The sequence below is a fragment of the Grampus griseus genome (assembly GCF_964374135.1).
Source record: "Grampus griseus genome assembly, chromosome: 1".
NCBI classification, from domain to species: Eukaryota; Metazoa; Chordata; class Mammalia; order Artiodactyla; family Delphinidae; genus Grampus; species Grampus griseus.
The window spans coordinates 116,142,187-116,157,034 of NC_139017.1; the positions used below are offsets into that span (position 1 = coordinate 116,142,187).

At 39.2% G+C, this 14,848-nt stretch overlaps 1 protein-coding gene across 6 annotated transcripts in view; it reads right to left on the reverse strand.

Moving 5' to 3' along the window:
- AK5 (adenylate kinase 5) overlaps nucleotides 1-14,637 on the reverse strand; it is a gene marked incomplete at both ends in the record, with an annotated part of 237,008 nt that extends 222,371 nt beyond the window's left edge. For all 6 annotated transcript variants that reach the window (XM_082678330.1, XM_082678334.1, XM_082678329.1 and 3 more), the window contains 3 exons: nucleotides 3,230-3,397; nucleotides 10,111-10,297; nucleotides 14,578-14,637. In XM_082678330.1, coding sequence (XP_082534456.1) covers nucleotides 3,230-3,397; nucleotides 10,111-10,297; nucleotides 14,578-14,637 — 415 coding nt within the window. The remainder of the gene's footprint in view (nucleotides 1-3,229; nucleotides 3,398-10,110; nucleotides 10,298-14,577) is intronic.
- Between the last annotated feature and the right edge of the window lie 211 nt (nucleotides 14,638-14,848).

The following is a 14,848-nucleotide window of genomic DNA, read 5'->3' on the forward strand; positions in this document are numbered from 1 at the left end:
GCCATTTATTTTTTAAAAGCATAAGCACTAAAAAATTATAAAATGTATGTCTCAGATTTTATTTCCAAATCATATTACATTATTTTAGTAAATTTATATTTCTAGACAACCTAGACTAACTGGAATCTAACTGAGCAAATTTCAAAATAAAGCACATAACAATCATCCCAGTCTGATTTGTTATTTGTTGGCAATTATAAAAATAAAATATTTTAAAATACTTAATCATAAATTATTGACTGTAGAAAAAATATTTTAAAAAGTCAATGATAATAAGTAATGAATTGTTTTTGGTGCTATTCACTGAAACATAATTATAATTGGTTAAGCAATATTAAAAATAAAAATTCAATAGAAAAGTGAGTTGATGTTGTCTCTACTAATTCAATTTATCAAGTTTTTTGGGGGGTAGCAATCATTTTACACACCATTATTTAGTATATTTTAAGAAATTCTTGTTGCAAATAACATAAGCAAAAAAGAATGGTGTTTGCTTCGCTTTGTTCTGGATTTTGTAAGAAGAGTTCTGAGTGAGTGAACTTGGTTGGCTAGGGGTTATTTCCTCTTTAAAAATTTTAATGTGCAGAATTCTAAGATCAACTAGTATACTGAGACCCTTTCCTTAACCTCAATCCCAAATAATGATCCTAATAAAACTGGTTTTTGCGTTTTCATTGCCTTATTAAACTTATGATAGAAATTTGTTTACATTTTTGACATTGTCTTTCTAAGAAACGCTAAATCCAACCCTATTAGACTTACCACTATAAACTACTACTGTATTAAATTCATTACTTCACAAATGAAAAGTTTTGGTTCCAAGTAGCTGCTCTTGGCCTATTAAGCCATGGGTAAACCATGGACTGGCTTGAAGACAAATAATTATATGATCAATGCCATCGACAAATTCAAACTAATTTGATCCCTGAAGAATGAAAATTATGTTTCATATTTTCACACCTGATCTGACAAATCATCAAAATAAGAGAACATATTGAATTTTTAAAACTTCAGACATGCTAAGAAAGTTACGGCACTTCAAGGAAAAACATTTTTTTGTCAATTAATGGAGGCATTAGCAGACAACAAAAAAATACGACTAGCACAATTGACAGAGAAGAGCATTAATTTATTGGATGAGTTTGATTACCGGAGCTTCCTAACAAACTAATCTTACTTTCTTCTCCCTGAAACCAGAGTAAGTTTAATTTTGCTATATTTATTTAATTCTACTACTTATAAATATTAGGATCCATCTAACTCTTAGATTTTATGATTATGCTAACATAAGAGAGATTCATTAATATCTGTGCCAAGAAGGTTAACTTCTTTAAAAAAAAAAAATCTGTATTGCCAGAAGGGAAATTTTGCTTATTTGGATGTGGATATCTGTACCTCCCCCACTCTTTTTCAGGTTGGAACTAATAAAAATTTGTAAGGTTCAGGTTCAATTATTTTATAATTCCTCAAAAGTCATAAAATTGTCTCAATTTTCTCAGATTCACTTTTTCTGTTCTTCTCTTATCTCAGTCCTCTAAAAGTTACTTACACTCATTGGTTCTGTATCATTCTTGTAATACATAAAATGTTACAACACACAGTGTAAGTCTAAAACCAAAATCACACCCTTGGGAAGCAAGTTGATTTTATTGAGTAAAAAAGAACTGTGAAGTGTAGGAGATTTAAGCATTTATATCTTCTCCACAGACCTTAGTTTACTGAAATAGTTTAATCATTTTCATATAAAATTCACAATGCACAAAAAATTCACATATATGTGCTGTTTTATGCAAGAACAACTTGTTTTACACCTTTTTCATGGACAATCAAGCCTTCATTTGTTTATCCTGATAATAATCGCCAATATTGTACTAACAGCAAGAAAAACAAAAATGAAAGACTATCTCATTTTAAAAAGGTGAAATAATTTCCAATTATTCTCCACCTGTAGCTCTATTTTTTAATGAAGCATTTCCTTGTCTTCTAGGTAAGAACCCCAAATTTTTAAGCACACACACAAAAATTCCACCTTCAAGAATAGATAGAGATTTATGGCATAATAGTGGCTGCCATAAACCATGAAAATATTTTGACTTTTAGAAAGCTGATTTCTGTACTCTCGTCTTACAGTTATTTTTCTATAATATAACAATTCAGGGATAAACATATTTGCAATTTCATTTTCATTACACTTACAGATGTACAAACATCCCTCCTTCTAGACTGGTGAACTTAAATTCTTGTTCTAGTTTGGTGTGTTTATTTACATGTTTTTTCCCCAGTTGCCATCATCGTTACATCTTCTGGGAGCAGTACTTCTTTGCTTGGGGGCTGTATACATTTGGCCCTCGGTTAACAGTTACTGGCTAGAATAGCTTTAACATCTTATGCTAGATTTTTGCTTTTGGTCATCTTTGTGAAAGCTGAGTCAAATTGGAAAGTGAGACAATGACTACAAATGTTTCATGTTGACAGGGCTTTTCAAAATTTTATAGCTTTTGAGGAAGTTAGAATTTGCAAAAGTGGTCAAAAATGCATTCTGCAAAATTACTTAAGACATTTTCAATATCTAATCCTTGTGAAATGGCATCAGACTGATATTTTCATATTCAACATAAGATTCATAGTGGCAATTTAAAAAATTAACTATTATCCTTGTTATTTTCATTAATACTCAGATGTTACGTGCTGTGTAAAACACTATTCTATTAGATTTGCTTGTCTAATAACATCAAACTTAGATTTTATCATTGGTGCCAGTCTGTCATAAGGAAGATTCATTTACATGAATCTTTACCAACATATTATTATTGTTGTTTACTTTTTGCTCTGAAGTTAATAGTGAATAAAATTTCAATTTGTTGAATTAAAGGGAAAAAACACGTCATGTTTAGAAAACTTCTAATGGATTCAGCTATCTACGTTAAAAATTAAGCAAATAGAAACCATAAGATGGTAAATCTTCATTTATTACAGAGAACTTCTACAACATTGTAATGAGATTCTATAAAAGTGCAATAAGCGTTAGATTATATAATTATAACAATATATGTTTTATTGAAAAGTATGCTAAAAATATTTCCATCTACTGTCTCTCAAGCTTTTGTTTCCATTGTTTGTCATTATCCAACTACTTGCAAATATGATGTATAGTTGACATAATTTTTGAAATGTAAATACATAAACAAAGTGAGCAACAGTATGAAAATTTTGCTTTCTGTCCTCGTACCTATGACAAGAATGATTTTGGGTCGAGGTCTAGTAGGATCAAAGACCTCATACTCCTCAATTAACTCCGCAGTCTCTGAGAGGTCTGTGTCACTTTCTATGGAGAATTGATGGATTGGAGGGAGCCGATCATACCGTCGATAAGGAAAGTTTGAATTTTCAGGCATTACTGCAAAAGAGTAAGATAACTTTGAAACGGAAAAAAAAGCACAATAAAACATTTTTTTGCACTTAACCAATTAGTTGAAGAAATTTAAAAATGAAATGAGTCTGATTTTTTTCAACTGGAAGAAGACTCCCGTCCCCTTAAGTCGTCAGCAAACTTTTCCTTAAAGGGCCAGATAATCAACATTGTGGGCTTTGAGGAACAGAGAGTCTCATACTCCACTTAGCCAGGAAAACAGTTGTAGACAATAAATAAACAAATGGGGACTTCCCTGGTGGCTCAGTGGTTAAGAATCCGCCTGCCAAGGCGTGGTACACGGGTTCAAGCCCTGGTCGGGAGGAACCCACATGCCGCAGAGCATCTAGGCCCATGTGCCACAACTATTGAGCCTGTGCTCTAGAGCCCACGAGCAACAGCTACTGAGCCCGCATGCCACAGCTACTGAAGCCTGTGCACCTAGAGCCCGTGCTCCACTGCAAGAGAAGCTGCCACAATGAGAAGCCTGAGCACCGCAACGAAGAATAGCCCCTGATCACCCAACTAGAGAAAGCCCGCACGCAGCAACGAAGACCCAACATGGCCAAGAATTAAATCAATCAATCAATCAATCAATCAATAAACAAATAAACAAATGGATGTGCTCGTGTTCCAATTAAACTTTGTTTATAAAAAACAGGCAGTGAGGGGCTTCCCTGGTGGCGCAGTGGTTGAGAGTCCGCCTGCCGATGCAGGGGACACGGGTTCGTGCCCCGGTCCGGGAAGATCCCACATGCCGTGGAGCAGCTAGCCCCATGAGCCATGGCCGCTGAGCCTGCGCCTCCGGAGCCTGTGCTCCGCAATGCGAGAGGCCACAGCAGTGAGAGGCCTGCGTACCGCAAAACAAAATAAAACAAAACAAAACAGGCAGTGAGCCAGACTTGGCCATGGGTCATAGTTTGCCAACCTCTGCCCTCGAGGAACCTTCTTAAGTACTGCCTAGTCTTGCTTGGTAGTTGGTATACATCCTAGTCACCGAAAATGGTGCTCCTAGAGTTTTGTAGCACACACCTTCACAACTTTCATAACCATATGCAGCTGCCGATCGAGGCAATGCTTATGCACAACGTGTTTCATTTATCCATAAATATAGATACGCAATCACTATGATCCAGGTACTCTACTATAGTCCAGTGGAATGGCTTGGTGGCATAATGCACAGAAACTTAAGGTACTGTCACAAGACAGGTAAAGAGCAGCAAACAATTTCTATATTTGGAACATCTTTCAACATCACTTAACTTTACATTCTCAATATTTATTATCTTTAATCTCCTTGATTTAAAAAGGTAACTATGAAGATTTAAATTTACATCTACAACAGCAATAAATCTTTGCTATTTATTGTCAGACATGTTAGTGTGTTGAGGATGGTTCAGTAGAAGAATACAATAAGAGGTAGTCCTGTCCCCACAGAGCTTACAGACTAGAGCTCAATGCTTATATCTGAGAGCGGTATGCACACCAGGCAGGATAAGTGCTAAAATGAATATCTCTTATGGTAAACACCATAGGAGTTCAATTGATGGGTAGATCCATTTAGGCAGGAGTGGTAGAAAAAGACTGCAAAAGAGGCAGGACTTGAACTTCGAAAGACTAGAACAGGTGATGAAAAGTGGAAAGTATTTCTCAGTTCGTAGAAACGAAACACAAAGACTCAGAATCGGAAATACAAATGACATGTTCAAATAGATCAGAGGACAGAGCCGGCAAGCCCAAGTGAGGCAGATGCTCTCTACCAGTTATTGCTGTTTGATTCATGGATCTTTCCTTCCTCATTCATGTGCTGGTATTCAAGGAGGCAAAGAGAAGCCCTAACTACCCAAAAAGCACCTGCACAAAGGAGACGGAGGTCACCTGGCCTGCCATGAGTAATTTGGCTAAGCAGATTACTGGATTTTAGCACGGCATAATACTCACATTTCCTCTGGAGATCAGGTAGAACTTTCCATTCTCTGTTGATACAGTAAATGAGGTCATTGACTACTGACTCATGGAACTCACTTTAATTCCACGAAAAGAGTGAAGCAGTCTACAGATGACAGTGGATATTCTTTTTTTTTTTAAATTTTATTTATTTTTGGCTGTGTTGGGTCTTCGTTGCTGTGTGCAGGCTTTCTCTAGTTGTGGCGAGCGGGGGTTACTCTTCACTGCAGTGTGCAGGCTTCTCACTGCGGTGGCTTCTCTTGCTGTGGAGCATGGGCTCTAGGCGCCCGGGCTCAGTAGTTGTGGCATGTGGGCTCAGTAGTTGTGGCACGTGGGCTCTAGAGCGCAGGCTCGGTAGTTGTGGTGCACGGGCTTAGCTGCTCCGCAGCATGTGGGATCTTCTTGGACCAGGGATTGAACCGGTGTTCCCTGCATTGGCAGGCGGATTCTTATCCACTGCGTCACCAGGGAAGTCCCGACAGTGGGTATTCTTTAGAAAATTCTGGGAAGAGCTATGTCAGGAAAGGCACTAACAACATTATCCAGTTCTGCCTTGAAATTGAACTGCTTCACCCAATGCAGGGCAAAACTCTAAGCATTACCATTGATTACCTTCTTCCCTCACTCTTCATATCTATTCCCATAGACTTCTCTCCAAAGCATATCCCAAATGCACACGTTTTTCTCCATCTCCACTACCACCACTCATCCCCAAGCCGCCATCATTTATCTGGACTACTGTAGACTCTACGAGTTGCTTGCTCCTACACCACAGTCCATTGCTTGAAATGTTCTTTCCTTGTTGATCCCATGGCTGACTGCTTCTTGTCATTCACACCTCAGCTTAAATGTCACCTCCTATAAGAGGACTTTACTGACCTTTTAATCTAGGGTAGCCAGCCAGTTAATTTCAAGGACATCATCCCTTACAATAATGCTCTGCACAGCACCTACCACTTCACCATTGTTTGTCCTCTCCCACTAGAATAAGTTCTATAACAGCAGGGACCTTTCCTATCTGGAACTTTGTATCCCTGGGAGCTAGAACTATGCTTGGCACAAAGTTAGTGTCCAATAAATACTTGCTGAACCAATAACAAAGAGAACAATCTTGCTGAAGTAGATGGTGCCCATGGAGAAAAGCCAGAAGATGGGTAGGTAGAGTGTGGCCGCAATGTGGAGGGCCTTGATCACCAGGGTAAAGGGTTTAGCTTTAATCTGGTAGAAAGCCAGTGGAGGTTTCTGGGGGGTAGAGAAATGACATGATGAAATATGAAATATATTTTTTAGGAAAATTAACCTGGTGGTGATTAGAATGGATTTGAGTAGGGAGAAGCTAGGAGGTAGCTAGGGTAGCAGCTAGGAGGCTGTTGAAGTAGTTCACAGGTAAGAGGTGAGGGCTTAGACTAGAGGGGAAATAGGGGAAATGGAAATGAGTGGTTGGATATGAAGGATATGATTCGGATTCAGATATGAGAGATGACAGAAGATGACAGCTCAAAAACAATTGCCAGGTGTCAAGTCTAAAACAATAAGGAACATATTGCATTTCATCCAGTATCTTTCTGCCCTCTCTTTTATGCTCTAGAAATACTGGGCTTCTCTCCTTCCTGTCTTTATCCTGGCTTCTTCCTCTATGTCAGAAATCTCTGTTCTCTGTTTACTAGTATACTCTCATCTCCATCCTTCTCTAGTTGACATCTACTCACCTCTCCGTCTCTTAGTATTAGCATATCACTTCCTCCAGGAAGCCTACCCTGAACCCCGGCTTAGGTTGGATCCATCTGCCTGTTAATATGGTTAGTTCTATAGCATATGGTATTTTCTATAGCATCCATTGTGCTTCTAATTATATTTTTAACACCTGACTTCATCACTATAGGGCAGGTGCCATGTTTGTTCATGAGGGCAGGCGCCATGTTTGTTAGTTTTTGGTGGTTACATTCTCGGTCTTAAAAGAGTGTCTGACACATAGTAGTACTCAATAAGTGGAGGAGGGCTGGTTTTGAAGCAAATATGATATGTTTGGTTTTGGACATGTTGAGTAAAGCTGACAACGAGATATTCCAGAAGAAAAGCTCTATGGACAGTTGGAGCTATGGGACTAAAACTCTTATTTGTGAGTAATTATTTGTTCAATTGTATACAAACGGTAGAAAAAAATGGCTGCTCACCTCATATTTACGGTACAATGCTTTAAAGAACTGTCAGCTAATAATTTATCCTTGCTTTTATCATATTTTTACTTAGGAAAGTAATTTGCTTAAAAATTATTAAAATGTTCTATTTCACGGAATAATTTTTCATGATAATTATATATTAGCATGGTTATGTCAATATTTCAGCAAAAAAATGCATGAATCACTTTTTGTTCCTAGACATAATAATAGTGCTTACAGTTACAGGGAAGTTAGCAATTTTGTCAATTTTAATAAGCTATTCTGTAAATCATAGTTAAAAACCTACAAAGCACACACGTGCAAAGCATTTCATAAAATAATATTTTATTATTATAGGATTAATCAGTTTAGAAACCATTTTCTGTCTTTTAGCCTACATTCCAGATATTAAACAGTGTGATACAACATTCTTGTCACCATAGTATGTGAAAGGTTTTATTTGATGATTAATTAAAAGATCTCTGAGTTGGAATTCTGGTAAAGTACTAGCAGATATGGAGATTCTAAAATTAACTAGTGATTTCAGTTCTAATGAAAGTTAAATCTACATTTTCCATTCCTATTTTAGCTTATCCTGCTAGATCAAGAGTTCCAAACTGGTCATCTGTGGGCCCAATGTAGCCTCATAGATGTGCTTTGTTCAGCTCGACATTTTTCCAAAATTTGTGCTTGACTCCCTTTAGACAATGATTGTTCACTCTAGTTCTGTTCTCTAGTTTGACCACAGTCTCCACCATTCTCTATTACATACTTGACCTGCCTGGCTTCTACATATAATCAAGTCAAGTAACAGTATAAAACAGAAGCATTCAAATTTCATTTTGTTACAAAATGGCCACTTTATATAACCAGCTTTTCGACTAAGTGAATGTCACATCCTCTTAGACTTAAATTTAAGAACATAAAAATATCTTAGACTAAATCCAGTAATACCTAAGGTTTGTTAGTGCTTTAAGGTTTAAAAAGAAATTCCCCATATTTATGTCACTTGATTTAACAAGGGCCTAGGGCATGTATTTAACATTGAGCCAGATTCTAACATATGATGACACCCTGGGAAGGAAGTTAGCCCTTTTGGGAAGGCGTATGAACCCTTCAAGCTCACAAAAATATCATTTTATTCACTTAAGCAGTAATTTACCAAGTGGTGTGCTGCAGTGGTAACTGCTTAAAGCTTCTCTCTTGAGCACCCAAGCCCAAATCACCTAGTGGTGACCCTGGATTGACAGGGAAGGAGCCTTCTCCTCTCTGGAGATGTTTCTGAGACAACGTCATTTCTGCTTTTTCTCCCTGCTTGTGTTTCTTAAAAATTAACACACTCTGACTTTTCCCCACATCATGTTCAAATAAAATCTAAGTGGGTCATGACTAAGTAAGATAAAACAAATTAAGATTTATTTCCCCCTTGTATTTATTGCAAATAGAATTGTCTCCGCTTCAAATTCTGTCTGTATAACTGAAACTTTTCATGGTACAATTTTTGAGAATGGCTTAAATTTTGAAAACAGAATGATTTGGGCCACTGGGAAAGAATTAATTGGTTTCCTCTGATTGGAACTGATTTCATTTTGCACATACTATTGTACTTCTCAATTTTATCTGGAGCCCAAAAGGCTGCTTAGCTGATTTTGAACTAATTTTGATAAGCACATATTTCAGAAAGCTGGAATACCATGAATCTCCTCTAGTGAATTCCAGTTCTTCGTTCCAAACTATCCCTAAAACTGTTAAACAAGTTTATGCATCCCATTTCTTTTGTAGCACCCAGATGCCTAATCTCATGCATTGCATTCAGTAGCTGCTAAATAAATCCTTCTTGAGTTAACTGGTATAAACTTTACATGCATTTATGCAGATGCATTAATATGAACTCTGAATTTGGAAACACAGTAATAAGTTAAATCTCTTCTGAGTTAATCAAAAAATGTGGTAGTTATACAATAACTATCAATTCTGTCTGTCAACTACTCATTTATTTGGAAAAGTCTAATTTGCAATTTTAAGAAAAATTCAGTTTGCTAATGTAATTCATTTTACAAAATAACGAAGTCAGGACTTCCCTGGTGGCGCAGTGGTTAAGAATCCACCTGCCGATGCAGGGGACAAGGATTCGAGCCCTAGTCCGGGAAGATCCCACATGCCACAGAGCAACTAAGCCCGTGCGCCACAACTACTGAGTCCGCATGCCACAACTACTGAAGCCCCCGTGCCTAGAGCCCATGTTCCACAACAAGAGAAACCACAGCAATGAGAAGTCCGTGCACCGCAATGAAGACCCAACGTAGCCAAAAATAAATAAATTAATTAATTAAGAAGAATAAACAAAATTAATGAAGTCAGTAAAAAATTTCATTGAGCTTACAAAATTACATACAACGGTATGTAATTTTGTTTGTCTTATCATGGAGGTGATTAGAATTAGTAGCAGAGACAGAATAGTCACATTCCAGGGCCAAATATCCTTTTAGGTGCTGGGAAACCTACTAAATTAAATCATTGCCTACAGTTTGTATGATAGGTTTTAAAGAAAATTGCTCTAAGTATAAACTGTCTATTATTCTACAAATACATTACCATTTCTTAGAAAGGATCTCCGTGACTGCCCTCCATTGAGCGGAGGTAAGGTCTTCTTCTCCTGGCTTACAAATGAATCCCACTTCACCTTGTCACAGCCGCCTAGTTCCTTTACTTTCTGTAAACAACTTTCCAAGTACTCTACTGGGTCTTCAGGCTTAGAACACATCAGTCCATTCAAAAGGCTCTGAAATACAACACAATATGCCCACAGAAAATATGTTTTTAAACCACCTTTGTCAAAATAGTGTATATCCCGTCTTTAAATTCTGGGTTGTTTTGATTCTTTGCATTTAAAAAAAAATAAACAATTAGAGTTGAAATTATGCTCTGATTGAATAATTAAAATACCCCCTTAAATTCCTGACCAATTAGTTTTCAGCTCAGCATTCTCTGTCTTTTAAACCATTAAGGCCAACTATACTGTTTAAAATAGAAGATCCTTATCAATATGAGATAAAGTGCAGTGTGTAAAAATGCCCCAGTCATGATTTATCTCATTCCTACCCATCCTTAAAGGCTCCAAGCCTCAGTTTCAGAGGATTTTTTAAGGATTAAAAAATGTAAATATTTTGTAAATATAATGTATTTTACATACATATAATGTACGTAAATATTTGTAAAGTACATATTAAGTGCCTGGAACATAGTAAATAATAAATGTTGGTGGTTGTAATCATCATCGTCATCATCATCATCATCAGGAAGTCTCCCCTGAGCCCTCAGGTTGGCTTGTGGACCCAACACCCTTCCTTGGTGTTCATGATACCCAGAAAAAACTATCTTACCTGTCATTCATACTAAAACCACCAGTTTATGTGTTGGTCTCCTCTTCTAACCTACAAACTCTTCAACAGTACAGTGTGGGTCTTATTTATTTCACAATATCCAGCCTCTGACACTTTCCCTCGCACAAGGTAGGTACATACTGAACTGTTCTCTACTTAGAAAAAAAAATTTCACTCAAAACATAAAGACTGAGTTTAAATAAACACATTTGATATATAATAAATCACTACAATATCCATTGATATTACAGAGGAAAACCTGGTGTCTGATATTTCATAAGTATTAATTTCTAAAAATGCTATAAATTTGGAAATGCTGATTCCTGGGAACTGAACTGATGTGCAAAATATTTTCCTTTGGAGTATTTCATGGAAAAAGCATAGAGGATTATTACCACCATTATTAATGCACAAAACATACACCTTTGAAAAGCTGACATCTTTCCTAAATACAGTATTTTATTTTCAAATTATTCTTGTGCAATTTGCTCTAAATGGTAGGCAGTTCCTACCAGGTACATTTGTTCTCTGAAATCCTAAATAACGTAGGTTAGAATGTTCAATCAGAGGAGTTCAACTGCAGAGGGAGCAGAAAAAACTAACCTGGGCATCCACAACCAGTTTGTATGTCAGGGTCTGTGTGCTACACACACACACATTGCGTTTAACTCCTCGGATTCCTCCTACCTCAATGTAGCTAACTCTGTGGCAGGGCTTACTCAGTATCTTTGCATGTTTTAGCTTACCCAATGCACTTTCAGCCCTATGTGGCATTATTATCACCATTTATAGACTAGGAAATCCTGACTCAGAGATGTTAGTGAGTTGATCTAGGTTACTCAGCTAGAAACTCGTAGGCCTAGGATTCCAAGTCAATGGTTTTGATTCCAAAACCCATATATTCCTCTCTCTACATCTTGCAAAAAATATGATATGGGATTTAAAAAGTGCCAGATTTTCTGTGCCCCATACATAATCCAACTGCAATTCAAGTCACTCAAGATTAGGTTTTTAGTTTTTTGATCCCTATTATTGCCTAAAATGAGTGAACGCACTCAATGAAGATTTTTTTTTTTTACTGGAAACTATGGTTCCAGCCTCCCTAAACATACCTGACTCCACAAAGGGTACTGATTTTAGAAGGAGGAATGAGGTCCACTCCTTCATAGATAATTTAAATCCATTCTTCTAACAGTCAGCCAGAATCGGGGATCCAAAACAAACAGCAAACATTTTTTACTCGGTCTACTTGAGTCAACCCTTTGAGAAGCTGAACAATCTAATTTGACTTGCCCCAGTATTCAAATTAATTGCCAAATCTTTGCTCTAAGGTACAGCGATACAAGATCAATATACACACCATAAGGTTAACTAGAGTTAAGAACTCATCTAAAAATGGAAACACATTTCAAACTTGAACCTACCAGAGATATCCCATTTAGCCCATATGATGTTTCAAGTCAGAAAGAAATCTGAAAAGGTCAGTTAGATACAGCTAGTTGCTTGACAGTATGTAGATTCAATAATCAATCACTTGGTCTACAATGGTGTCTAGTATCCACAACTGTGCCCAATGTTTTGGGCTTGATAGATATCTAACTGCTAAACTTTGTATGCCTAGAAACTTTGTATACCTACACTGTGGTTTTGAGGGAGAAAATCTCCCTCAAACTTAAAGTGTTTGGTTTAAGTTTGGAAACTTAAAGCGTTTGGTTTAAGTTTGGAAACTTAAAGCATTTGGTTTTGCTGTCTACACTCATCACATGGAGAACTGCCAAGTTTTACTTCTCTCTTGTGCTGTGCACAGCACAGATTCTTCTTACTGGAAGGATGGAGCTTTTGGAGGTCACCAGCAGTCTCCTTCCAGCTTCCCATTGCCTTGGATTGCATTTAAGTACACTGTATATCTGTATTTCACCTAAGCAAGTTGACTTCCCTTTCTGGGTGTGCACTATTTTAAAACATCACATTCATATGCAGAAAAGCCAAGGAAAAGCATAGCACCTGAACAAAAATGCCTGCCATCACTTATTTGCACAGTGTAGATTTTCATACACAAGCTATCAAAATCCTCTGTGGTTACCAAGGCGGAAAAACAGTACTCACATTTATATAGAAAAAAAAGGTGTACTATTAAGAAGCACTTTGCAATCAGGTGGCCCTGCTGCAGATGTTTCTAATTACTCTTTTAGGGATGACATTGATCTCAGTAGCAGTATTTATGACAAAACCCTGCAAGCTCTTCATCTCCATATTTAGTTTTTGAAAATTAAAAAAAAGAAAAGAAAAACTCTTAACGAGAATCCTGCATACCCCCAAGACCTGTCCTTATGCAACACCTCCTGATTATTTTCAAATACTAGTAACACACTTGCTAGATTGGGGTTTCACATACTAGGCTTGTGCTCAGTGGGTGATTTACCTGGAAATCTTGTCTTCAGATGGACCTGAAACCGGTGGCTTATGGAGGTGAGAGGAAAATGGAGATCTGTAATTATGGCGGCCCATTTAAAGATAATTTGGGAAAACAGAGACAAGATTATTTTCCCAAGTAGTGTTATAAAATTCCTTTTAGCAGAACAAACCCCCCAAATAGGAGAACGAGCAACGCATAACTTTTAGTTTACTGTATCAGTCCACAGTCTATCACCTTTCAGAAATGGGGGAACAGGTTTCAGAGGTCGCTCTATGAAGCTTGGCTCGCTTCCATTTTTTTTTTTCTTTTCCTTAACCTAAGTAAAAACACATAGGATTCAGGAATGTTCTAAAATTCACATACGGAGAGAAGGAAAGGAAACAAGACGATCCGCGACGTAGCCTATGGTTTAGAACTAACCAAGGTTCTAGTTCATCCATCAAGCCTCCTCTCCCACATTCCCAAAGTGTTCCCCATTTCCCGGGTCTCTGGTGCAGATGATGCTGTGATGCGGTCGGAAGACAGAGCAACAGGAGTCACGCCCGCCTCGCCACTCCCTCTCCGATTCGCCTTCTCTACATGGGTTGGTGAGGACAGGCGAAAGCTATGGGCTGGGGAGGTGAGGAAGGAGAACCATCCCTTCCAAGGTGACGGGGAAACGTGCTCAGGAGTTCATTCACCGAAAGCGCAGAGCAGCGCTGGGTGAGAGCCACCCGGGAGGTAGCACTGCACTTGATGGGTTTGGATTTGTTTTTTGCATCTTCATCCCTCTCCCCCAAGCTGTCCCTGTGGTGGGCTGCTTTCGTCCTCACTTCCCCGTCAACACGGGGGTCCCAACCCTCGGCGCGCGAAGGGACTAAGGCTCTCGATTCCCAGTTCCGAGTCCTTGCTGGCTGGTGGGCGCCAGCGTACCCACCTGGCCTGATCCTCACCCCGGGAGAGCGCGGCCGGCCACTGCCAGCAGCCCATCCTGGGGGTCCACATGGGAGGGATGCGCTGGGGGCAGCCTGCTTCCAGAACCCTGTTTGAAGACTGAAACTTGATTTTCGAGATGGAGGCTTCTGAGTCCAGCCTTCCGACAAGGACCCCGCAACCCGCCAGACAGGCAGCTACCCCTGGGCAAGCAGGCGAGCAAGCTTCCGCAAGCGTCTTCACTTCCGTGCCCCGCGTCGGCAAGGTGGGACGGCGAACGGCCTCTCACCCCGAGCCCCGGGGATGCCCTCCCCGACCCTCCCGTCCTCTCTGCCAGACCTAGCCCCCTACCTCGAAAAGCTGCGGGATTTCCCTCCGGGCCAGATACTCCTTGGCTTCGTTGGTGTTCATGGCTGTTCCGCGCGCGCCCTGGGGCGCAGGCGGGAGGCTCCCGGGCTGCGGCGATCAGGGCTGGGGCTGGCGGTGTCCACACCGAACACCGCGCAGCCCTCGCTCTCACGCGGAAATACGCGCTCGGCTCTGCCTACCCAGGCCGGGCCCCCCTCCGCCTCTCCGTGGCGACTGTGGTCTCAGAGCTCCCACCGCCCCCTCCTCGGTGCTG